At 43.8% G+C, this 26,464-nt stretch overlaps 1 protein-coding gene across 2 annotated transcripts in view; it reads right to left on the bottom strand.

The window, feature by feature from the left end:
• Positions 1–10,412: 10,412 nt before the first annotated feature.
• CD151 (CD151 molecule (Raph blood group)) overlaps positions 10,413–26,464 on the bottom strand; it is a 43,377-nt gene continuing 27,325 nt past the window's right edge. Inside the window, exons 4-7 of one of the 2 annotated variants that reach the window (XM_066583023.1) lie at positions 16,861–16,965; positions 14,465–14,623; positions 13,414–13,500; positions 10,413–11,256 (exon numbers count right to left, since the gene is read on the bottom strand). In XM_066583023.1, the coding sequence (XP_066439120.1) occupies positions 11,197–11,256; positions 13,414–13,500; positions 14,465–14,623; positions 16,861–16,965 (411 nt within the window). In that variant the 3' untranslated portion in view covers positions 10,413–11,196. The remainder of the gene's footprint in view (positions 11,257–13,413; positions 13,501–14,464; positions 14,624–16,860; positions 16,966–26,464) is intronic. The other variant, XM_066583024.1, reaches the window with a different exon arrangement.

Here is a 26,464-nt window from a genome sequence, read left to right as displayed (position 1 = left end):
GGGTAAGCTTCACTGAAGGAGCCAGTTATAGCTATTCCCCGTAGAAGGGGGGGAGGCAGCAGCTGCAGAGAGAGACAGATGCACACAGCTGCTATTTGTAGTGTTTTATCTCATCTCAGTGCTGAATTCACAGCTACACTGCTCAGTACTGCTGTATAATGTCTTCCAAACTGTTGCTTCTGAGGATGTGCTAGAGAGCTAGGGGAGCAGGATGTCCTCTACTCTGTGTATGGAAGGCATCCTAGTAGCTAGTCTCCCGCACTCTCGAATCAGACTTCTAGGGGCAGCAGCTCTAATTTGATCCCTCAGGGAAGCTACAAATCGATCTTCTTTCCGCTTCCAGTGTGCAGATTTTATCAGCGCAGTGAGAGAACAGTACAGGAGGCGGTTCAGAAGAGATGTTTGACAGGCAGCGAAAATAGAAGATGATCAGTGGAGCTCCGTGGGTGTACAGCCAGGAACGAGACATGTAATTATAGGGCTTTATTGTAAAATATCCCAGCGAGGGTGCAGGTAACACATTTCACTCTACAATCAATAGCCTCTACAGACCATCAGAGAGGCATTTTTCTTGAATAAGATCTATTAAAGCTTGCTCTCCTCACTTGCACTATCGATTTATGGAAAGTAGTTCATAATTAGAAGCACACTTTAATGGAATTGCAGTACATTGTAATGCCAGCAATGTGGAGCAGTTCTGTAACTGTAGTTGCATGCAAAAGGAATGGTGGTTACCCAGAGACTGGGTTAAAGGGAGCCAGTCATCTCCCTAGAGCACCATAAACTAAGTTATGGTGATGGCAAGGGGAGGTGCCAAGGAGCTGGGGTATGTCATTCTTATACTCTCCCACTACCCTGTTGTCCCCCTCTACAGATCTCATGGTGCTCTAAAATCGGACTCTTTTCCGAGTCCCGTGCAGGCGCTCTCCCATGGATTTGTACGAAATCTCTTATATTAGGCATCCACATCCTAGGTTGGATGCCTAAGCAAATGGTCTACCATCATTTTGGCAAAACCTTAGCTTGTGTGTTTTGAGCCGTGCTAGTTCTGACTTCTATGGTCCCGAACCTCAGCTCTGTATTTAGGACTCTGCTGTTGTCTTCTACCTGCCCTGACCTAAAGCCTGGACCTTATTTACGCACCTGTACTGCCAGCCCGACTCTAACCTGTCTCTCCACTATGCACCTGTTCAGGTATCGCGCCTTGGCCCACTGCAGCATCAGCAGCCACACAACTAAGACTATGTGTGTAACGGCTTGAGAACACCACAGCTGGGAAGGGTCAAGCGTGAAAACTGGGGGTTACCCAGGTGCTGCCACCTCAGCCCACAGCCAAACCGGTCTGTAAAGCCCCATTTACGCTGATAGATGATCGCTCAAAGGACAGTTTGCGTGACGGTTTTAAGCGCATGTCTTTGCATACTTTATAGTAGCTAATTAGCTACTATAGAATATGCAACCGGAGCGGGACACAGACTTGAGCAAACAGACTTAAAGGGTCTTTTGACAAGTAGTGCACCAGAATGGACTGTAAATAAAGCAAATAGAATATACTCACCCAGCAACTTTCTTGAAGTCGAAGCTAGGCTCTTGGGCTGTGACAGAAAAATTAATTGGCCCCTTTAAATCCCAAGTGCACCGAAATCTGTATAAACAGACTGCAATACAAAAGATGAACAATCCTGGCATGATGTAATAGTAAAACACCATAGCTGCCAGGCAATGCTATATTCTTAATCCCATGTCTACAGATGGATCGCTAATTACCTATTACAATGAGTGATTAAAACACTGGAAACATTTGCACAGGCACACTCACTTATGCTTGATGAATCACTAAATGATGTAGACACAGACCATAATTCTCAAGACTATGAAGCTTGTGCTCACACGTCGTGCGTACCATAAAAGGCACTGTGCGGAGTTCATTACAAGATATGAACTCTCCAGATATTGAGTGAACATGCACTAAGAAGAGCACCACTCTTGTCCACAGGCTGTATCTGGTATTGCAGCTCAGCCTCATTCACTTGCAGCATTGCATGGAGAACTAGATGGCAGCAAAAGGGGTGGCTCCGCTCAGCAGTGTGGAGGTCTAGGTGCTCCATGTGCCAGGATCTAGTAGAGCTGTTCCTATTAGGCCCACTCTATGCCCCCTCCTCAATAACAGATACATCACATACCATTTTAGTGCACGGTCACCATGACACATTTTATTAACACTAAAAACAAAACAATTTTTAAAAACAAGACATATCAGGTTCACAACTAGACATTAACTTGGCATAAAAAGCAATAGATAACTTTTTTTAATATAAGGCAGTGATGCTATATAGGTACACATAGTGCTCATGTGAATATCAGCGGTGTTATAGTTCAGTATCTAACTGTACATTATATATTACCTTCTGTATCACTGAATACATAGTCTATATCATAAGCTAAGAGCCACAAGGACAATCATTTGCAGTTTGAAAAACGCAACCAATCATTTTATTAAAACGAAATAAAATAGTAACATGTTCCAGATTCTTGTCTAGGTTTGTATGCAAACAAATGGGAAGTTTAACCCTTTCCAATCCAATTTGTATCCTGGTTTTCCTAGGGGGCTTACTCTTTTTCTGCCATTATACAACGGCGCTATCTGCTGGCCAAAGCCAGTACTGCATGAGGTGACACGTTGGATAGACTCCGACAGCAGAGAGGCTGGCAATATACAGTAAGAGAACCCTGACGGACGTCTTCCAACATTGGAGCTGTACAGCCTTAAATGATGTCTTCAGAGGTCAGACAGTGGATTGGAAAGGGTTAAAGGGATTGTCGGAGATTAGAAAAGGGTCTTTATCAGATGATGTGTCTGGGATAGCAGCTCAGCCTCAATCAAGAAAACTGGGCACTTTTTTCTAATTTCAGAAATAAACTTTTTCAAAGTTTGCCATAAATAGTAACGAATTTTGAACTGCTTATTCTTATGGCACAAAAGACGGACCGCTAAAAATCCTCAATCCCCTGACAGCAGGCGTTGGGGGACTATCTCCTAGGGTTGGCCATACGCATACGATAGTGGACAATGGGCAATTCTGGCAAAATCAGTAGTTTTAGCTGACTTGTTATGATCAGATTTCAATCTATTGCTAAAAGTCCATTGTCTATGGCCAGCTTTGTGTGAGCAGCAGGTCGGGCACTGATAGGTTACGGACTGGTCATATAGTTCAGGGTCTGTTCACACCTGCACCGTTTTGCAGATTTTGTAGTATTTGAAGGAAGTAATGGACCATTTCTTTCCAGTAAAATGATGGACTCCATTATATGTTAATGGTATCTATTGTCTGCCATGTGATGGATCCGGCCCTCCATCATTTTTGGCTTTCTGCTCCTATGTCAGAACACAAAACTGGAAATTACAATGCAGATGTGAACCTGTTCATATTACACTATAGGGCAGAGATGTTGCCAATGTTGTGCCCAATTTGGAAAGTGAACATTTCTGGAATTGGACGGGTTGGACATTATCTATAGACTTCTATTTTTTTCCTGCAGGCAACCAAACGAGAGCCATTTATCTCCCCCGTATTAACAGACGGTCCATGTTAATGCAGATAATATAGGGTTTCTATAGCCAACTTTAATAACCCCATATCCCATCCCAATTGTTTAACCCTTAACTTATACACATATGTATACTAAGTGCTGCCCGGATCTGAACTATGAATTCTTTTAAATATTAATACACTAGAAAGCCAAACCGACTATAGCGTTTGGTGGATAACTGAGCAGTGGTATATATCTTCAAGGTTAAATACTGTAGGAGGAATATTACCTGTGCAAGTTAAAAGAACACAAACGATTTGTAATATACAGTACACCATATAGAATGAGAAATCAAAACTAAATGAATTGATATATATTGTCTCCATCTTCATGGCTGAAATACAAAATGTTTCAGTAGTCGATTCTGTATCAGTAGTAAGTCATATTGTATAACATTGTCTATCGTTCTCCCCACAGCTCATGTGTGAAGTGATGGAGGCAGAGCTGGGTTCGGTGTCCGTTATGGTCTTGTCTCCTGCACGTTTACTGCAGAGCGGTTCTGCTCTGTTGGCTGCTCCCGGCAGCTGAAGGAGGCCCTATATAGCACTATATACGGCTATATGGGGCAGTCTTGAGCTGCCAGGAGGACTTGAAAATGTCCACATGGGATGGATAAAATCTGTTGCAGAGTTCACTGCAAATTCTTTGCAAAATCCACATTTTACATTTGGAGTTTGTTGCAGATGTCACCTATGCATTGCAAAGTTAAAATCCACAGCGGAAATTGCACAAAGAACATACTGAGTGTTTAAAGTCTGCACCGCATGGCAAATTTCGTGAGAGATTTTAACAAATCTGATCTTAATGGAGCAAAAAAATATCCACTTACTTTGCAGCTACTGTAATATAATGTGAATTCTGTGTCTGCAACTTTGGAAGAAAAATCCAGAACATTGCCGCTATATGTGATTGTAGGCGATCGTTGAAGTAAAACGCAAGTGAATTTCAAGATTTCCTCAGTAGCAGTGCCACTCATGTAAGTGGGTATGAGCCTGGCACACCAAGTACATTAGGGCTCTTTTACATGGGATGACCTGTTGGATGCAGATGCCCAACAGGTCATCCCAGCAGTGATCATTCATGGGCTCTTACAGAGTAATGATCACCACTAGTGAACGGAAGCAGAGAGGGCCGTGATCATTCTGGCCCACCCGCCTCCATTCGCAGTAAACAGCCAGTCGTTCATAGATTAATGACTGCCTGTTTACACGGGCCAATTACGTTCTGTTTTCTGCATGCATATGGAGTTCAATGTGAAATTTTAGTCCGTTTCTCGGATGTAATTTTTACATAATTCGTGAAACCCGCCTAGCAGCCACCCCGGAAGTAAGACACAATAGAATGGAGGACAAAGGTTAAGCACATTCATGTAAATGAGTCCATGGGATTCCAAGCTTGGCTCTGCTACATTGTAAATACATCTGAGTGTATATAACATGTATTTAGACTCCTTCAAACCCACACTATAAATACATATAGGCACAATACGGTAAAGAAATGGTAGCAGTAGTACAGCTCTACTATACACAGTTAATTCCATCAATGGTAATGAAATACTGCAGTCTATGGCTGGCAGGCACTTGTGAGAAGAAGCCTGTGGTCTCGGCCCATCTCCGATTTCAGGAATGAAAGGGCTCTTATAATGCTGTTGGATTTCCAACAACCGGAATAAGTGTAACTACTCTATATGAACACTGCCTTGTTACTAGTTTTTCCTTAACCGTTGTTAAATAAATACTTTTTGCAAATTTTGTCAAGATCTGCTGACATTAAGGTGTATGGGCAACAGTAGTTTAATACATCTTAAAGATGCACTGGAAGGTTAGTCTTAGTTTATGGCTATACTGTATAAGAACAGTATGTAAAATAAGTCTTTAGATAAGGTCACACATGGCAGATTTATTACAAAAGGCTATTTCCCATTATGCATCCTAACAGTCTATTAATCTGAAATCCAAGGATCTGAATTCTTCAATATCCACACATTTAAGAGAGGACCACAAAAGTCGTTGGGTAAATTAAATAAGGAATGGGTCTGACCATAAAGAGCACTTATACATGTAGTAATCACTCCACGTAAGCTCAGCCTTACTACAAACCTTTGGCTTTGGATGCAGACAAGCGGTGGTGTTCAGTAATGCAGAGTGTGCCAGCCTCCCATAATATGTCAATGCCTCCAAACATCCTGGGTCCAGCAGAACAGTTCCAAATTTTGGAGGTTGTTCTGCCAACCCAAGAGACATGACAAATGTTCCAAGTTCAACTGTAACAGCGATGAAAAAAAGAAAAAATAGCTCTTGCGCCGTCTCAACAAACAACTGGAGTTGACAATTAGATATTGTCTAAAAGATTTAATGAAGTACAACGTGTACTTCATTAAATCTTTTAGACAATATCTAATTGTCAACTCCAGTTGTTTGTTGAGACGGCGCAAGAGCTATTTTTTCTTTTTTTCATCGCTGTCACGTTTCCGTGGGTCCAATTCACCATTTGGACACAGAGGCTCTGCAGCAGACTCCAACAACTCAGGAACCAGGACGACACCAGAGGAGTAAGACCCTTTAGAGGTCTGACAAGCCAACTTGGACTAGGAGGTGTTGGTGGGACCCCTCTCCACAGGGGTTTCCACCATACACCGGGTAAGTCCCATTTTATTTTATTTTACTTTATAGTATTATACCTTTTAAATTCACTTATTCGGATCACCCAGTGACACACCCCCCAGATAACCAGTTGAAGCGCCTCCCTGACCATCTTTTTATGTTTCTCCAAGTTCAACTGTATCTACATCCTGAGAAAACAGGTACAGTTGTGCAGTGGCAAGCTCCCAACTCCCTGCTCTACCAGTTGCCCCTCATCGCTGTCATTGGTGGCTCGGAGAAGGCAGGCGTGATGCAGTGATGATATCAAGCCTGCTGCCCTGAGCCATAGAAAGACAAGAGGCCTACTGTTTCCTCAATGGGAGCTGGGCCAGTGAGTGTTTGTTCTGTTATAAGAGCGAGGCACTAAAAAGGGTCGCACCATAGAGTGTGGGTGCACTAAAGAGGCATCATTACGGGCACTTTTTCTGTGTGGGGGAACTAAGTGGGAAGCATCAAACGGTATGGAGGTAGTAAGGAAGCAAGTAGCAATTTAGACAGCAGTACTGCTAACCAGACTTTACTCCAGTCAGTCAGTCTTTGAAGGTCTTTAAAAATGGATTATGCTAGAAGATCCCATTTCAGAAGTGAGTGGTCGCACTGAATTTTAAGTAAAAAAACTCACGCATTCGGTCCAGTGAAAACTATAAAACTAAGCTTTATTACATAACTTTAAAAATAGTAAAATCAGGACATCCCGGTTAGCCTACTAGTTTCAAACCACATGAGTAAGAGCCCAGTGTGGTTTGAAACTAGTAGGCTAACCATGATTTCCCGATTTTACTATTTTTAAAGTTATGTAATAGAGCTTTGGTTTTATATTCTTTACTAAACTGACTTCTCTACTTGGAATTTAGCACTATGGCAGCATCTTTGTTGAAGACGACACTAAAGGTGCATCATTAGGAGCAGTTTTTCTGTATGGGGACATTAAAGTTGGAATCTTTATTGTGTGTGTGGGGGGGGGGGGGAAATCGAAGTGTGTGGATGTACTAAGGTGGCATTCTTTGTGAGGTGGGCACTAAAAGATAAACCATTAGCAGCACTTTACTGTGTGGGAGCACTAAGGGGGCATCTTTACTATGTAGGAGGATACTACTACTATGAGAGGCACTAAGAGGGCATTCTTACTGTGTGGCAGGTACTAAGGGGGCATCAGTACTGTGAGGGAGCACTATTACTTTGGGCCAAACAAGGAGGGTATGATGAAAGTGTGCGAGGGCACAAAGGGTACTTGATGGGGCTAGAGACGTGGCTTGATGTAAAAACATTTTTAAAAAAACAACAAAAAACCCACAACACTCTGGCATAGCATTCTATGTATGGAGCAAGTATTGTCCCTTTCTCACCATTTGAAAGTTGGGAGGCGTGCCATGTCTATGTGTCCATGTAAACTCTGCTGCTCAGTGCATATATACATTGTGTCTGCTTAGTTGCTAGTAAAGTACATTCGGTTACATAATGGAAGAGGAAGCAGTTTAAGAATGCCAGGTCCAATCCTAATGATAATCTGTAGTACAGCAGCGCTGAAAGTTTTGTTTCTCTCAGAATCAATGCCCGATGAAAGCCTACAGTGTACGTGGCCAAGTGAAGTTAATTACTTGGCAAAGGCTTTTATTTCATCTTGCCAGCAACGCTGTTTTCCTTTCGGTGACATTTAAAGAACTTTATACTAAAGATTAACGAGGAAAGATATGGCTTCCAAGCTCAGGCATTACCTGCATTACTCTACATGCTTCTCTCTTATAGCCCAACACAGAAAACGTGAAGTTCCAACAAGTATCCTAGCTAGTGGTTCTAAATAAAATACATGTTTCTGGCTATTCCCTTTATAATTACTGGATTTGTGATGCCTACACACCACAAATCCGTCATAAGATAACATTACAGCGGATCTGTCTAACTGAACATGAGGAGTCGAACAAACGGATATACAATAATATATATTATAGTTTTGTGGGAGAAGATTCAATATAACTTGTGGGAGTACAAGTCTGCAGCTATATCTGTGGCAGCATGTATGGATGACAGGCTGTCAATCATCCAGTGACCCCTCCTTTGGGACTCCTGAGCCAGGGAGAGCAGATTTGTATCAACACAAATGTTATACGGAATACGTAGCTACAGATTATATCAATGTGATCATCTCCTGCTGCAATGTTAAACGCAGATAAAGTTGGCAACAGTTTCAATGTGACTGATCAGCTTCGAGGACAAGGCATCAGTTAAAAGGCACACTAAAGCTACAGTAGTAAAAAGGTAAAAAAAAAACAACTAACTCCACCTAGTAGAAAATACAAAAGCACTTTGATTAGTTGCCATTTGCTTTCCTTTTCCTTGATTCTGTACTATCTTATATTGAAATGTATATAGATGTGGGTGTAAAGGGGGAAGCATCTACATGTATCCAAGGTCTAGTCAACCACCTAAATCTGCAAGGGTGGTTTCACACAGGAAAACTTTCTGCTTGTCAATGATTGCCGACTGCTGCTTGTTACTGCTGTCTACATGCGGTAGATCACGGCTACCGTAGGGGTGAACGATTGTTCCTTCCCGAAACTTTTAGATATGCCAATTCTCATTTGAACGAGCGTGTGACGTTACCGCTAACTCGTTCGCTCTCATGCACGAGTCAATGATGCATTTGCCTGCCTGAACGAGAATCGTACAGTTTTTCACATTTGCTGTTTAAGCGAATGTAAAAGACTGAAGGATTGTTGTTTGAACGGAACGATGAGCGAACAAGGTGACAATTGTTCAGTATATGCAGACATTAAAAAAAAAAAAAGTGAACGATTTCCGTTCCGTCAGTCGTTGGATGATAATCGCCTTAAGGAAAATGGTGATCCTTAACGCTTTCCAATCCAATTTGTATCCTGGTTTTCCTAGGGGGCTTACCCTTTTTCTGCCGTTATACAACGGCGCTATCTGCTGGCTAAAGCCAGTACTGCATGAGGTGACACGTTGTATAGGCTCCGACAGCAGAGAGGCTGGCAATATACAGTAAGAGAACCCCGACGGACGTCTTCAAATATCGGAGCTGTACAGCCTTAAATCATAATGTCTTTAGGAGGTCAGACAGTAGATTGGAAAGGGTTAAAGACTTGTCTCTACTGAAAGCTTTGTGTATGAAAAGTCTTCTACCACAGCTGTGTGTGAAGTAGAGACCAACTAAAATAAAACCGAAGACAGGCACACAGCCAAGCCTGTATAGAGTCCCTATGGCTTTACATTATAGAGCCAATACACTACTTCCGTTACTGTATGGCGTCTCTAATACAGCGCCATATACGTCTACAATACGCAGAGGAAAAGAAACCTCCATGTGTTCACGTGAAACTCCATAGATTAGCTGTGTAAGGGCACATGCATAGCATTCTACCGTACAACCAAAGATGAAGGGGACAAGGAGCAACAATGTTTTAAGCTTCCGAATGTTTGTTTGAGGAGCTTGCAGTATATGTCTTATGCACTAAAAACAAACACGTACAACCGCTATCAGTTATAATCTACTTTACAGCTCATAAATTAAGTTTAATGTCCCTTTAACTAGTAGAAAGCATGATACATTTTATAAGCTGGTGAAAAATTAGACAAAAAGAAAAACAAAATTAAAAAACAGATTAAAAAATGCCTATTACCGTATTTTCCGGACTATAAGGCGCACCGGATTATAAGGCGCACCTTCTATGAGCGCCTTATAAGCAATCTTGCTTCATATATAAGGCGCACCGGATTATAAGGCGCAGCACATTAGTGCTGTGCAGGGGCCGGAGAGGCTTCTATCAAGCCTGATAGAAGCCTGTCCGGTCAGATCGCGGTTGCTAGGCAGCCAGGGGCCTTCTGAAAGGCCCTAGGGCTGTCTATGCAGAGCGCCTAGCAAGTCGTGCGCTAGATGGGCACTCTGCATAGACAGCCCTGGGGCCTTTCAGGAGGTCCCCGGCCGCCTAGCAACCACACAGCGTCCCACGATCTCATCGTGGGACGCTGTACGGGCCCCCTGAACATCGGTTGCCGGCTGTGCTTACAGCGGGCACCCGGCGGCAGCAGTTCTGATGAGCCGCGCCGCTCGTTAGGACTGTTAACACTTTAAATACCGCTGTCAGAGTGGTATTTAAAGTGTTAACAGTTCTGACAAGCGGCGCGGCTCGTCGGAACTGCTGCCGCCGGGTGCCCGCTGTAAGAACAGCCGGCACCCGACGTTGTATGGAGCAGGATCCACCCGCGATCCCGCTCCATACTACTACTTGTTTGACTTGCGAACGGGCTCCCGGAACGGAACCTGTTCGCAAGTCGGGGAGCACCTGGACTGTCGGGTTCATATATAAGGCGCACCGGATTATAAGGCGCACTTTCTATTTCTGAGAAATTCTCAGCATTTTATGTGCGCCTTATAGTCCGGAAAATACGGTACTTGTAAAAACAGATCCGGTGACTTGTGATGCTTAGTCATGGAATAATAGGTTTATCATACTTCCTGCTTTGATGGGTTGCTGACTATAATGGTGAAAGTCATCTGCATAGCTTCATATTTGGCTTGGAATTTGGTTTTTTAAGGCAATGATGGTGATTTTCAGAAGGCAGATTTAACACAAGGGGGCTACGAAGAGTGCATCTCTAGTAGAAGTACTAGCGTACAAATTAAAAACTTGCCCAAAAGTACAGTGCCACCGCACGAACGTTTCTCAGACGTGAAGGTGACCCACGGGATCGATCAAAGCACCGGGTGCCGAGGAGAATGTCCACGAGAAACTACAACTTTTGATGTGGCACCGATTACCTTGCACAATGTAGCAATCTGATGATGCAGCGGTGGGCGACATGTTTTGTACATATACAGTTCAAAGCTCGGCAGCCAGGAATAATAGGAGGTTGTAAGCAATTTAGGTCATGAGTTTTTGCTGCACCAGCAGCATATTAGGTCAGCAGGATGTGAAGAGTGCAACGATAGAAGTCTATGGACATTTTAGTACGGCTCAGACTTCAGACTCTTGTAGAGGCAACATGTGAAAATCATTCCAAATACCTAAGAAGCAAAGTCAAGAGAGAAGAACCAATTACAAGGAAATACAAAATTAGATATAACCTCATGATCGGCATGTACGTTCGAGGTTACATTAGATGCAGTTAATAGAATACCAAATGTAAAAATCATAAAAAAATACTATACAGTAAGTCCCCTCCTTCGAACGTTCGAGTTACAAACAAGCTTGTCTAAGTAGGATGTAATGCTATAGCATTGCATCATACTGTACGGCGATCGGACAGGCATTCTATTAAGTCGTGCCATAAGTACAGCTTGCTAGGCACTCTGCATAGGCAGACCTGGGGCCTTTCAGAAGGGCCATGGCAACTGTACGGGACCCCCCCCAAAACGTCAAGTGCAGGCTGTTTCTTACAGCCTGCAACAGCTCCGATAAGCCACGCCGCTCCTCGGAGCTGTTAACTTTTTAAATATTGCTGTGAGCAGCGGTATTTAAAGAGTTAACAGGTTCGATGAGCGTCACGGCTTACTGGAACTGTTGCAGGCAGGAGCAGGCTGTAAGAATCAGCCTGCACCTGACATTGTATAGAGGGGTATTAACACGCGATCCCCCTCCATACAAACATTTGTTCAGACATACAAACAGCTTCCTGGAACTAAAGCTGTTCGTAAGTAGGGGACATTCTGTACCTCCTCCCACCTGATCAGACATTGGGTGTAGAGAGAGGTTACTGCTTGCTGGGTAGTGTAGTGGCCAAGGCGACTTTGTGATTCATGTAGAGAATGGTGCATTCCATAGGATCTGTGCAACAAACTCTTTGGGAGTCATAGGATTGCCTTGGTAATTGTACTCTACAGTGAGCAGTTGCATCTCTCTACACCCAATGGCAGATCGGCCGGGAGAATGGAAACCATTATACAAGGCGATTCAAAAAAAGTCACAGCCACCTGGAATATCCTCGAAATAAAGAGAGTTACAAGTAGAAAAAAAAAACTTGGCAGAACACTTAGATGTGTGTGGGAAACTTTTTTGGCACTATGGTGGTGCCTGGCAGCCATCTTGGTGACCGCCATTTTGGATTTGGCCAAAAATCTTCAATGGAAAGTGGTCAAGGGATACATGATGTTAAGGATAGAATTATCAGAATTTGATAGGTGCAGTAATTTTTTTTCAACACCTGCAATCATGTTCCAGTTATGGATGAGGTCATATTGAGTATTAATAAAGTTGTTGAACCCCGTGGTAAAAACACCCCACTAACTGCTTTTCTTTTCAAATTCCAGAAAATGCCGTCAACAATCCAAGACAGAACCGAGATCATCCTGATGGTCACGTGACTGCACCTATCAATTCCTACTTAAATTCTACTCTTACATTATGTATCCCATGACCCCCTTTCCATTAAAGTTCCATGGGCTGAATCCAAGAGAGCTGCCGCCAGGAGGGCCAACAGAGACCACCATAGTGCCAAGAAAATGTCCCCTACCCATACACATTTCCTACTTCTATCTTTTTCTTTAGAAGATTTACCCTGAAAAAAAAAAGTTGGCGAAGGGGCGACCAAATAACTATTTATAAATACATTAGGGGACAATACAAGGATCTCTCCCATGATCTGTTTATACCCAGGACTGCGTCAGTAACAAGAGGGCATCCTCTACATCTAGAAGAAAGCTGGTTTCATCATCAACATAGAAGGGGGTTCTTTACTGTAAGAGCAGTGAGACTGTGGAACTCTCTGCCTGAGGACGTGGTGATGGCAAAATCCATAGAGGAGTTTAAGATGTGACTAGATGCCTTTCTAGAGTGCTATGATATTACAGGACATAGACATTAGGTGAACAGGGGGATGTTTATCCGGTTCTTACAGTCAGGTAGGAACTTTCAAACCGTTTAAAAGGGATTATTCTGACTGCCATTACGGAGTCGAGAAGGGATTTTCCCCCCAAATGGGCTAAATTGGCTTCTGCCTCATTGGTTTTTTTTTGCCTTGCTCTGGATCAACAAGGGGGTGGAAACAGGCTGAACTAGATGGACATTGTCTTCTTTCAGCCCAACATACTACGTGATATTCCAGCAGTGTATATAAAAAATACACATACACTATATACAGTCACACATTAGCTATTAGAACGCAAAAGAGAAACGCAAACCAGTGTTACAGATCAGCCTTCCACCCCTTAAGTGCTATAAGTCACCTGTACAAAGCCAATGCCTAAGCCCACTGCTCCGATAATGAGAAGATGGGACCTGATGAAGGTTTCCAGTTTGGTGATGCAGCCACCCTGTGAAGAAGAGGCAAAAGTCACATTAATCCATTTCCACATATCTTGGAGGGGAGGTCATTAGCTCATCCTACTAGCTATTCTAAGATCACATTAACCCTTTCCAATCCAATTTGTATTCTGGTTTTCCTAGGGGGCTTACTCTTTTTCTGCTGTTATACAACAGCGCTATATGCTAGCTAAAGCCAGTACTGAATGAGGTGACACATCGGATAGGCTCTGACAGCAGAGAGGTTGGCAATATACAGTAAGAGAACCCCGACAGACGTCTTCCAACATCGGGCCTGTACATCCTTAAAGGGGTTGTCCCGCGGCAGCAAGTGGGTCTATACACTTCTGTATGGCCATAATAATGCACTTTGTAATGTACATTGTGCATTAATTATGAGCCATACAGAAGTTATAAAAAGTTTTATACTTACCTGCTCCGTTGCTGGCGTCCTCGTCTCCATGGTGCCGACTAATTTTCGGCCTCCGATGGCCAAATTAGCCGCGCTTGCGCAGTCCAGGTCTTCTCCTGTTCTCTATGGGGCTCCGTGTAGCTCCGTGTAGCTCCGCCCCGTCACGTGCCGATTCCAGCCAATCAGGAGGCTGGAATCGGCAATGGACCGCACAGAAGAGCTGCGGTCCACGGAGGTAGAGGATCCCGGCGGCCATCTTCACCGGTAAGTATAGAAGTCACCGGAGCGCGGGGATTAAGGTAAGCGCTCCGGTAAGCTTTCCTTAGGTCCCTGCATCGGGGTTGTCTCGCGCCGAACGGGGGGGGGGGGGTTTAAAAAAAAAAAAAACCCGTTTCGGCGCGGGACAACCCCTTTAAATCATAATGTCTTTAGACGTCAGACAGTGGATTGGAGAGGGTTAATTCCTTGAGCATGGTATACTTAATAATAATGTAGAACAATAGGGGTAAAGACCAGACTAAGCCCAACAGATGCCAATTAGCATTCTGGCAATGGTTCCTCACCTCGACTCTGTAGATGTTTGAGGGATGTTCCCGCAGCCCGCATCTGGTAGTAACAGTCTTGCAGCAGCTGTCTGGCACCAGGCGCCCCTCCGATTCTGGGGACTTTATCCAAACACTTTCTCTCCAGTCCTGGGAATTATTACTGCCGCAACACTTAAACTAAGATGGGAGAAAGCGACACGCCAGGAAGTCATTAACAATGTGAGGCGACAAGGCAGGACAATGTAAAATGAAGAGTCTGAGACCATTAAAGGGGCTTTCTAGTTTTACACAACTAAATCTTAGAAGGATGTTCCTTAGCTTTTGATAGAGAGGTCCCCTGCTAATATGCGGATCACATTATACCCTGCTGCTTCAGCATGCAGAGTAAGAGACGCCCATTGTTATAGCGGCTGGCAGAGGAGGTTTATGAAGAAGAGAAATACCTCTGTATTATATCAAAAACCCATAATGGGGTATTTGAAATGAGTTTTCTAAACCAGATGACTCCCTTAATATAAAAGAAAAAATAAAAAGAAATGGCTTGTTAAGTCTGTCACATCTGTCTCGAAACGAGCCATGACACTCTGAGCAGCGAATGATGGGACACAGTTTCAATCCCCCAACAATCACGTTAAAATTGGAAAAACCCTCCTGAAAATGTAACCTTTTTTAATTGTGACATAACCAATTCTGCGTTTCCCCAAAAATAAGACCTGTAATATTAATTTTTGCCCTAAAGAGGAACAGGGTCTTATTTTTGAGGGATGTCTTCTAACAGTGGCAGAGCGCTGCGACTTTACTTTCGATTTAGGAGGCGCGTCCCTGCCTCTGACAGCAGTTTTTTAGCACATCCTATTATTGAGGAGGTATGCTACACGAAAAATTAGAACAAACCGCGCTCCAAATTGTGTTCGAGTGCATTACTAGGAGACTCCCTTTGAAATCAATGAGAGCGATAAACCACGATTACTGCAGCATTCAAAACGCCGTGGTAATCGCGGTAAAGAAGTCTGTGCGCTACTTACACGGTTCGGATCCCCTCCCACTGGTCTGATGAGTTCCGGCAGCTTGCTTACAGTCACCAACAGAAGATCGCTTTCTGGTAACCGAGTTCTTAACCCCACCAACAGGAAGCGATGGCTCCGATTTGTTCTCAAGCGCCGCTGCTCAGCCAATCAATGCAGAGCTCGATTAAGCAATCACAGCCATCGCATTCAATGGTTGTGATTGGTTCATTGAGCGCTGCATTGATTTGCTGAGCCACGGCGCTCGAGAACCTATCAGGAGAACCACGGCTTTAGCCTTAGCAGGTGCTACAGGTTTCTCCCCCCCCCCCCCCCCCCCCCATGTAGTTGCAGGACACCTTTTATTTTGCAGGAGTTCTAGGTTTTTATAGGAACATAAAAAAACATATAATATATTGAATAACTTGTATTACTATATTTTTTTTTGCTGAGGGCAATGGGAAAAAGCTATTTTACACTAGTTTTTTGTAATTTTTTATCACGTCCACAGTGTAGTATAGATATTATGTAAACTACATTCTGGGAGTCATTACGCTTATGATTTTTTTATTTTTACAATCAAATTTTTTATTTTTATTTTTTTGCATAGAAATTTCCGTGCTTCATAAACAAAATATTTTATAGGACAGTTCTAGATGTCGCATTATCAATTATGTGTAGGGGGACTTTTTGTTCTTTTCACTTTTTCAATATTTAAAGCCTTGGGTAAGGAGGGGGGGGGGGGGGGGGGGGAGTTTTTAAATTTGATTTTTGTGAAAACATTTAGATGGCATGGTCAGCAGTGACTGCAGCCTCTGTGGTGTTAAATGGTGTAGAGGAATGATTAGGTGAGAAAGTCCTCATCATTTCACTCCTTTTATGGGGGGGGGGGGGGACGTGACAATCAGAGAGCAAATATACTCTCTGATTGATGGAGGTGATAACATGAACAAAAATTCATGTCACCCCTCACCTATGACAGGGAATATATAGGGGAATCACAAATCATCTCTGCCATTTGAAGTATACCAAGTTTCGTTCTGTAATGTACTTTAAAAAAAGAAATTATATATATATATATATTTTTTTTTTTTTCATATCTAGTTATGCGACTTTTTGTACTTCAACTCTATGCTATTTTGAAGATTTCTGCTTGCTTTTAGTTAATGGAAACTTTTAAACATTCAGAGATTAAACCCCTAGCAGTTTTGGACGATCTCTGTTCATTCTGTAGGAAAAGTACATTACAGTTCTGGAAGAACGAAACTTGGTATACTCTGAATGGCTACAGCTCTGGTTCTATTAAAGCTACCATCATGTTTTGTTATTTCATAGCTATATATATATATACACACACACACACACACACACACACACACACAATTCTGGAAAGCGCAGAACTTTCCTTACCTCCTGTTGCAGCTTGTCCACTGCGTTGGTGACTCTGTCCTCTCCTGGCTGTTTGTACTTCATGGTCATGGTGTTCTTCAGACTTTGCTTCAGTTCATCGTTCAGCTGAAGAGACAAGAGAACACGGCTCAGTATCATAGCCGGCATGTCGGCTTATGACAATCTCATAACCCACTCAGCTAAAGCCATTCAATCTTCAGTCTACAGAAGATGTTAGCACATTTACATTTATAAGGTCTGGCGGCATTATCTATTCCTATCACATGCAAGCATCCCATAGCAAATCCAGCTGCTACGCCTGTGGTTCTTAGAGGAAAAGATTTCCGATGATACAATCTTCCAAAGAAAAATGGTCTGTAGCCAGGAAATCTGTATATAGATATAGGATGCCAACAAATTAGAAAACTGCATTATTTTCTCAAAAGGGCTTACAAAAAAATGAGACCTGGAACGATTACACCCTTTTCCTTGATAGATGGGTAATCCCGACTACAAATACAGGTTAGCGATGCATTTACAAGGCCCAGCTTTATAGACAAGGCAGGGGCTGCAGCCATTGAGGAGAAGACATTTGTTACCTGTGAGCAGAATGGAGCACACTGCGGCATGGAGAGAGAGACAGGGACAGAGCAAGAGTTACACACAATTATATACCGTATACACGCACATGAGCAGCATGCGAGCGGAGGGACGGAGGGGGGAGAAGCTTGTCTACAGGCTGGCGGGACACACAACTATTCTCAAAGTACTAATTAGGAACTAGAGTTACAGTCGCTTTCATTATGTAATTTTTGGCACCACAACTTCCCCACATTCAGCACCCCCCTTCTTTCCATGCTATGGCTACAATCAGTCATGACAGGACTACTTTATATACTTGTGTAGTAGGACACATCAGGTCTGTGGGGATTTACACTTCTAGAAGGCTTCTGGAGCTATATACAAATAATGGACATCTTATAGGTTACAGGAGTGGGACTGTTGGCAGCCTTGGCATTACATCCTACAGCGATCCGACAGGCAATGGCATTACATCATACTGCAGGAACGATCAAACCATTGCAAATTTTTGCCCCATATGGGAGGCTAAAAAAAAAAAAAAAAAGAAAAAAATTTGAAAAGGGAAAAAAAAAAAGAAGTTTAAAAAAAAAGTTTTATTAATTAAACTATTTAACCCATTAAGGACCAGCCACTGTATATATACGGCGGCTGGTGCTGGGCTTTGAGGACCACCGATTGTAAAAAATACGGCGGTGCTCTAAGCCTCCTGCCTCTGCAATCAGTCAGAGACAGGTACGGGTTATCAGCTGTTAGTGACAGCTGATAAACTGGAGCAGAAGGCAGGAGGGGTTTTTAACCCTTCCTGCCTCCTGCTTCCCCGATATACAGTGCTCAATGAACACTGTCGGGGCAAAGTGAAAGTAAGAAGTTCTTTCACTACGGGAGCCTCGGGGGGTCACGTGACCTCCCGGGATTCCCTGCTACTGCAGAGCTGGAGGGTCAGACTTAGACCCTGGCAGCTCTGCAGGTGACTAATGTCACCACAGGGGTTGCTTTCCCCTGTAACTGAGGGTCCTATGGACTGCCCAGCTACAGTGAGAAAATGTCAAATAAAGTTAAAAAAAAAAAAAGTGAGTGTCCCCCAGAGGTCTTATATGACGTCATGGGGGACACAGATAGTAAAAAACACAATTACATACATCAGTAAAACAAAACAACAGAATAAAACAACAATACATACAAAAGAAAGAGAATAACACAAAGCAGACGCCAACAAAAACCGTCGCCGTATGCGCCCTGTAAACCAAACCCATACATACTATATATCAAAATGTCCGAAACAAATAGAGGAACCCATTCCCATACTTTATTTTAGTGTAAATATAAAAAAAAATTTAAAAAAAAACTATAAATGTTAAAAAAATCATTTTTTTTAGCATTTTACCCCCAATAAAACTAAAAAACGAAAAAAAAAGTCAGTGAAAAAGATATTAAAAAATAGTCCAATATGTCACGGAAAAAAAAACGCAGCAAAAATAATTTTGGTAGCTAAAGGAAAAAAAATGGAGCAGTAAAACCGCCACATGGGTAAAATCCCTAAAAAGTGTCTGGTCCTTAAGGTACAAAACAACCTGGTCCTTAAGGGGTTAAAAAAATAAGAGGTAATAAAAATTAACAAAATAAAAAAAGGCAACAGAAAAATAAGGATAGAATTTAATTTTTTTTCTCTTTTCACTCCACTTTTCAAAAGTTTTAATAATTTTTTTAAAAGTTTTGCAGTACATTAGGTAGTACCATTGAAAAATACAACCCGTGTAAAACAAGCCCTCATACACCTACCTCAATTGATAAAAAAAAAAAAGTTATCATTTTTTAAAAATAGTATAGGAAAAACTAAAAAGGAGGGGGGGGGGGGGGGGGTTTGTGTCCTTAAGGCTAGTTTCACACGGGTGATCGCAATTTTGCCGCGAGGAATTTGTGGCAAAATCGTGTTTTTGTTTGCACAATTTTTGAGCGGCAGTGATGCACTTTTCTCGAGAATCTTTGATCACATTACTGCCATCCACGCTAAAAAAAAAAATTGCATACTGCAGAAAGATAGGGCATGCTGCGAGTTTTTTCTCCCACAACATTGCATTAGTGAAAACATTGAAAATGTGAAGGAAACCACTGAAAATTACTAATTTCCTAATTCTGCTTATTTATTCTCTCCCCCGTCTCACGATTTTAACACCTGTGTGAAAGCACCCTTTGGGGTTACGGGAATCTGTCACATCTCCTCAGCACCATAAAACTAAGTTATAGCGCCGTTATGGGACATGACAGAGCAGGGCGATGTATTTTTTATACTCCTGCGCTTCCGAGGCATCGCCCTTTAAAATCTGACTTTTCCGAGTCAAGTACTCGAGTTCTCCTATACACAACTATGGTAGAGCACGGGCGTCTCACATCTCCCGCAGACGCGACAGGTTCCCTTTAAATCGGAGTAGTCCCATGCACAATAGTAAGGCTACCGTCAGGATGTGACGGCACTATGTGGTGACATGTCAGCGGTGTAGCCCTCGTTTTAAATGGCAAATAGTGTAGTGACCCTGCATAATTCATCCCATCTCAGTTAATTTCTCTTGACCAATTAATAAAAATCCATTTAAAAAGCGCATGCTGTGCGGGGAAAGAGCATTTTGGGTTAATAATACCCAATTGAGCATAATGATATTCTATTATAAAACATTACACTAATTATACGTCCATAATTTGAGCAACGAGTCTACAAATTATAATACCGTCAGAACGATTAAAACCGCTAATATTTTTGCCGACTGTAGGGCCATTGCCACATGAGTGCACCTCCCACCGACTCCATATTCATCATCATTAACATGGGATACTGTAAAAATGGAACCAGCGGGGTCAGACTGCTGGAACCCCCTACCATCTTTTTTTTGATACTCTTAAGTATCCCATGACAGGGTTTAGTGCAAAAACAGCACAGCAGTAAAAATGTCCAACGCCTTCGATATCTTTTGGTCAAACGCTCATTCGGCTGACAGCCATCTCTCCCAACTCATTAGGCTCAGGAACAAATCTGTAGCCAGTCAGGAGACCCCCACACCACACCGTAAGTTCCAGTTCGCTGCTTCAGGCCCATTCAGACAACAATTATCGCTCAAAATTGGTTCAAAAGCAAGCTTTTGAGCGATAATCGTCGCGTGCATATACACAGCAAGATGAAAGCTCAACATTTGCTTACAGTTTGAGTGACAGTTTTAAGCGTTCACTTTGCCTAAGCTCTTAAGTAGCTAATTATCTACATAAGAGCTTATTAGTGTGTAAATGAAGGCTCCCGCTGTATACACAAGACAGTGGAAGCGCTGTCTTCTGTATACAGCTGCTGTGTTCTCAGAGCGCTTAGCTGTATACCAGCTGAGCGGGATATGCAGAAGACAACTGGAGCGCTGTCTTCTGTATACAGCTTCTTTCTTTTTGGAGCTTTCAGCTGGTATCCAGCTGAGAGCTCTGAGCAGGGTATACAGCAGACAGCTGGAGTGCTGTCTTCTGTATACAGCTCCTTTCTTCTCGGGGCTTTCAGCTGGTATCCAGCTGAGAGCTCTGAGCAGGGTATACAGCAGACAGCTGGAGTGCTGTCTTCTGTATACAGCTCCTTTCTTCTCGGGGCTTTCAGCTGGTATCCAGCTGAGAACACCAAGCAGGGTATACAGAAAACAGCTAGAGCACTGTCCTCTGTATACAGCTGCTGTGTTCTTGGAGAACTCAGCTGGTTTACAGCGCTCCAAGCGAGGTATGCAGAAAACAGCTGGAGCGCTGTCTTCTGTATACAGCCCCGCTGAGAACTGCCAGAGGGATACCAGCTGAGAGAATCTTATCAGTGCTGCCCGCTGAGATATCAGCCTGTGCTAGTAATAAGAGTCATCGCTCATTTCTAGAAAACTAGAAGTGAGTGATGAACGAATAATGCACAGAAAGTGCACAGTGGGCAGGCGTTTAGATGCAATGGTTATCGCTCAAGACACGGCTTTTGCGCAAATTTTGAGCGATAATCGTTGTGTGTATATGGGCCTTAAGTGTTAATTATAAAGAGGCGACTATATACATACAATGGTTAGCCATTTCCACCAAAATTGCCAAGTTTGGCCAACTCTTCATTAGTGTTCAAAGGGGTCTTAAAATGGGTTGTACCAAAATTATAAGTGATCCCCCATCAACAGGATAGGGAATAACTGACTGAATAATGGGGGTCTCAACAATGAGACCACTGCCGATCTCAAGAAAGGGGGTCCTGTTCCCCCTATTCTTCTCATTACAGACTTACTGCAACTCCAGCAGTGGAGGGAGACATGGGACTCCCATTCTTGAGATCAGCAGGGGTCTCAGCAGTGATATCCTCACCGATTAGCAAGTTATTCCCTATAATGTGGGATATTAAAATTTATATCCATCTATCCACCTTAACGTGTGTGAAGGTATAAAAGGGAAACAGAAAAAAAAAAAAATATTATATACACATACATACATACATATACACACACACACACACACATTTTTTTTTTCCTTTCGTTTTCTTTGTCCCTTTGTACCTTCACACAAGTTAATCGAAAGAAATGCATGATCCCAAGGTCTCCATGGGGCTTCTCCTTATGAGCAATGTGTAAATTTAGTTCCATATTTGCTCATGACAGACATCTCCTAATCCCCGGCAGGTGTGGTGGTGTGCAGTCTGCCATCAGGGAAGCCTATCTCAAGCTATGTAATTACTGATTTACCATGCATGAGCGTGCCGCCACATGTGCCCTTTTGCTTAATCAAATAAAACTTAATTACACCCCCTGCTGCCCTATGGCTGTCTAGAACCACGACTCCAACCGGTAATTAAATTCAAGTGCTAAAACATACAGAATAAGCAGGAAAAGTTCAGCGAAATGGGCACATCAAGTACAGTAACATCTGACTAGTCGCAATTCTTCCCTTTTTGCAAAAATAAAAAATCTCATTCAAATGTGCACAGAACAAAACCGTAAAAAGGAGATCAGAATTTATAGGCTACGGACTTCTCTGGAGGCATTTTTTATTTTTATTATTGAAAAATGGGCATTCCGAGACATTTCTGTCATAGTTTTGGGCCCCAGGGCCGCAAACTTTATAGCTGTGATATATTTATCATGATGCCAAACCTCTGTTTTGGCGGTCCACCAACACAGCATTTGACAGATGACGTCACCTGCTCAGACGGTCTGGTGACGTCACTATTGGCTGCAGCAGTCGTGTGGGTAAACAACCTACGTCACCAATGCTGCAGGAAGTCAACAGACTCAAACAGCAGTGGCAGGTGCTTTTTTTTTTTATATATACATATGTGTCACATCCCCCCACTGCCACAAATGTGTGTCAAGTCCGAAAACTCCTTAAAAAGAGACATATCAAAAGTTTTGTTCAGTGGTGACCTGCTGCCGAGATCCCTACTCATTGCTGGAACGAGGGGGGAGGTGCAGCACTCATTCAAGTGCCTGGCCCTTCCAGCCAAAGGCGGTCACATAGTTGTCTAGATAATTTTCTACAGATCTATGCAGCCGTCTTCTACTGCCAGGACTGGAACTCTCAAGTTCCTGTGTCCCCGGCGAGGACTCTTCCCGGTGAGATACTCCTCCTGTGGACAGCTTCCCTGCTGAACTTTGTCTTGGTTCTTTGCTCCAGCTTCTGTTCCTGAGGAGACTCCACTTAGTTTTCCCTAATTAGTCTGGCTATTTAAACCTGGTTCTGGCACGCCTCCCTTGCGCGATTATTGAGCATTTAGCTTTTAGTCAAGCTCCTGTACATATCTGCCTGTTGCCTTGCCATATCGGCTGCTCTGTGTATGACCCTGGCTGCTCACTCACTATGTATCTGCCTGGTTCCTTGCCACACCTGCTGCTCCGTGTATGACCCCGGCTGCCCACTGACTACGTATCTGCCTGCTGCTCCGTGTATGACCTCGGCTTCCCACGGACTACATATCTGCCTGGTGCCTTGCCGTACCTGCTGCTCCGTGTATGACCCCGGCTTCTCACTGACTACATATCTACTTGCTGCCTTGCCATACCTGCTGCTCCGTGTATGACCCTGGCTTCTCATTGACTACATATCTGCCTGCCTCCTTGCTGTACCTGCTGCTTTGTGTATGACCCCGGCTTCCCACTGACTACGTATCTGCCTGCCTCCTTGCCGTACCTGCTGCTCCGTGTATGACCCTGGCTTCTCATTGACTACATATCTGCCTGCCTCCTTGCCGTACCTGCTGCTTTGTGTATGACCCCGGCTTCCCACTGACTACATATCTGCCTGCCTCCTTGCTGTACCTGCTGCTCTGTGCATGACTCCGGCTTCCCATTGACTACATATTCGCCTTGCTGTACCTGCTGCTCCGTGTATGACCCTGGCTTCCCACTGACTACATATCTGCCTGGTGCCTTAGCATACCTGCTTCTCCGTGTATGACTCTAGCTTCCCACTGACTACATATCTGCCTGGTGCCTTACCATACCTGCTGCTCCGTGTATGACCCCGACTTCCCACTGACTACGTATCTGCCTGGTGCCTAGCTGAACCTGCTGCTCCATGTATGACCCCGGCTGCCCATTGACTATGTATCTGCCTGCTGCCTTGCCATACCTGCTGCACTGTGTATAACCCCGACTTCCTATTGACTACGTATCTGCCTGCCTCCTTGCTGCACCTGCTGCTCCGTGTATGACCCTGGCTTCTCATTGACTACATATCTGCCTGCTGCCTTGCCGTACCTGCTGCTCCGTGTATGACCCCAGCTTCCCACTGACTACGTATCTGCCTGTTGCCTTGCTGAACCTGCTGCTCCGTGTATGACCCCCGGCTTCCTACTGACTACGCATCTGCCTGTTGCCTTGCCGTACCTGCTGCTCCGTGTATGACCCAGGCTGCCCACTGACTACATATCTGCCTGTTGCCTTGCTGTACCTGCTGCTCCTTGTATGACCCTAGCTTCCCACTGACTACGTATCTGCCTGCCTCCTTGCCATACCTGCTGCTCCGTGTATGACCCCGGCTTCCCACTGACTACATATCTGCCTGGTGCCTTGCCGTACCTGCTGCTCTGTGTATGACCCTAGCTTCCCACTGACTACATATCTGCTTGGTGCCTTGCCGTACCTGCTGCTCCTTGTATGACCCCGGCTTCGCATTGACTACACTGTCCCTCCTGAGTGGGCCACAACCTGAGGACTCCGATCCAGACCCTCTTCCTAACAGAGGAGCTGAAAAGCAGCAAAGATGGCTGAAAGGGCCAATCATTTGGTTGAGGCTGCAGCCGCCTCGTTGTAGTGATCAGCAGGGCTCTCGGCAGCCGGACTCCCACTCATCAAAACATGACATGTCTGTAAGATATGTCAAAAGTTATTTAAAAGCGCAGTTACTCTTTAAATGCACGTATTTTGGGCTGACAATCATTTAGTTACATGGCAGTCAAACAGGGCTGAACTCTCCTGGCGAACCCCGCAGAGCCTATAGGACTGATGTGTGATGGCAGTCCCTGTTACCTGGCTATATTACATTGCAGCGCAACTTTCACACACCAGTGCACTCAGGCTTTAGTGACTGATAGGGAGGTAGGCTCTGACCCTAGATATGCGATCTTCATTAAAAAGCACGAGTCTCCTCTCCCTCTTACAGTTTGGAGCCGGGTTTTGACGCACCATAGGTATCCCTCTTTTCACGCTTAAATTCTTCTGTGGTTCTATACCGCATTGCCCAATTTCCTTAACCCTTTCCACTCCAATTTGTATCCTGGTTTTCCTAGGGGGCTTACTCTTTTTCTGCCGTTATACAATGGCACTATCTGCTGGCTAAAGCCAGTACTGCATGAGGTGACACATTGGATAGGCTCCGACAGCAGAGAGGCTGACAATATACAGTAAGAGAACCCCGACGGACGTCTTCCAACATCAGAACTGTAAAGCCTTAAATCATAATTTCTTCACAGGTCAGACAGTGGATTGGAAAGGGTTAATCTCCCTGTCTTTCGGCTCTAGCACAGTATATAGTATCATGGCCAATGAATCCAAGGAGGCCTTTATTTTAATCCTTTCAGATTCTTAAGAAGAAATAGGATCTTCTTATGCACAATACGAGGCTCAGCCCCTAAAGTGTCCCGACTTACCTCCCTACCATGTTAATGAAAGGTGACCCTAGTATTTCTACCATGTATAACGGTCTTCTGACCTATTGTCAAAATACAAATGTAGCTTTCAGCAGGACTAGATGGGAAGCAGTTTTTAGAGACATTTCCAACAAGTGGGAGGATATCCTGCCGGTGCCCAAGAAAGATTTGCTCTTTCTCGGGCAGATGTGTTCTCAGCGCGCCACACACCTGTACATTCTCCATCAAGCCCATCTATCCACCATAGTGTCGGGTAGAAGAGACATTTGTTTTTTACCACTTAATCTGGCAGTGCCGCTACACATATAGAAGGATACTAGGAGCAGTTAAGTTCCGCTTGTTAGGATGCTTTGAACCCCTAAAGTTGCTTCACGAGACGCTCTTGCAGGCCAGAAAAAAAATATGGCACACAAGTGGATGAAAGTTTATTTAACAGTTTTGCACTGCTTGGCTTCTGCAGCTTCTACATATCACTGTGTATAGCAAGTTGCAGAGAGCATCTCACTTCAGATCCATCAATGAAACTGACTGCTTAGTTAGACTGGAGACACACAAGCATTTTGTAGCCACATTTAGGGGTCTGTAATATGGATGAGTGTTGCGGCCTTGCCACGGGTCTCCTGATTCAAATTCCAATCATCATAGGAATTAATGTGCTCTTTCATTGATCCGGATTAAGGTCCTGTGCCCCCACGGTCAAATCCACTGAACTCACGGATGTCATGTCCACTGAGCCTTTAGGGCTTAGGCCTCATGTCCACGGGGAAAATCAGGCCCGCTACGGATTCTCCATGGAGAATCTGCAGCGGGTCCCTCCTGCCCCGCAGACATGAGGGCTGAAAATAGGAATAAATCAGAATTAACTCACCTCCCGCCCGCTCCGGATACTTCCTTCGCTGCCGCGTCATCTTCTCTCGTCGC

Source organism: Eleutherodactylus coqui, chromosome 11 (assembly GCF_035609145.1).
Source record: "Eleutherodactylus coqui strain aEleCoq1 chromosome 11, aEleCoq1.hap1, whole genome shotgun sequence".
In the NCBI taxonomy this organism is placed as follows: Eukaryota; Metazoa; Chordata; class Amphibia; order Anura; family Eleutherodactylidae; genus Eleutherodactylus; species Eleutherodactylus coqui.
Note: the sequence above shows the minus strand (reverse complement) of the source record. Positions and strands in the feature narration are given on the sequence as shown.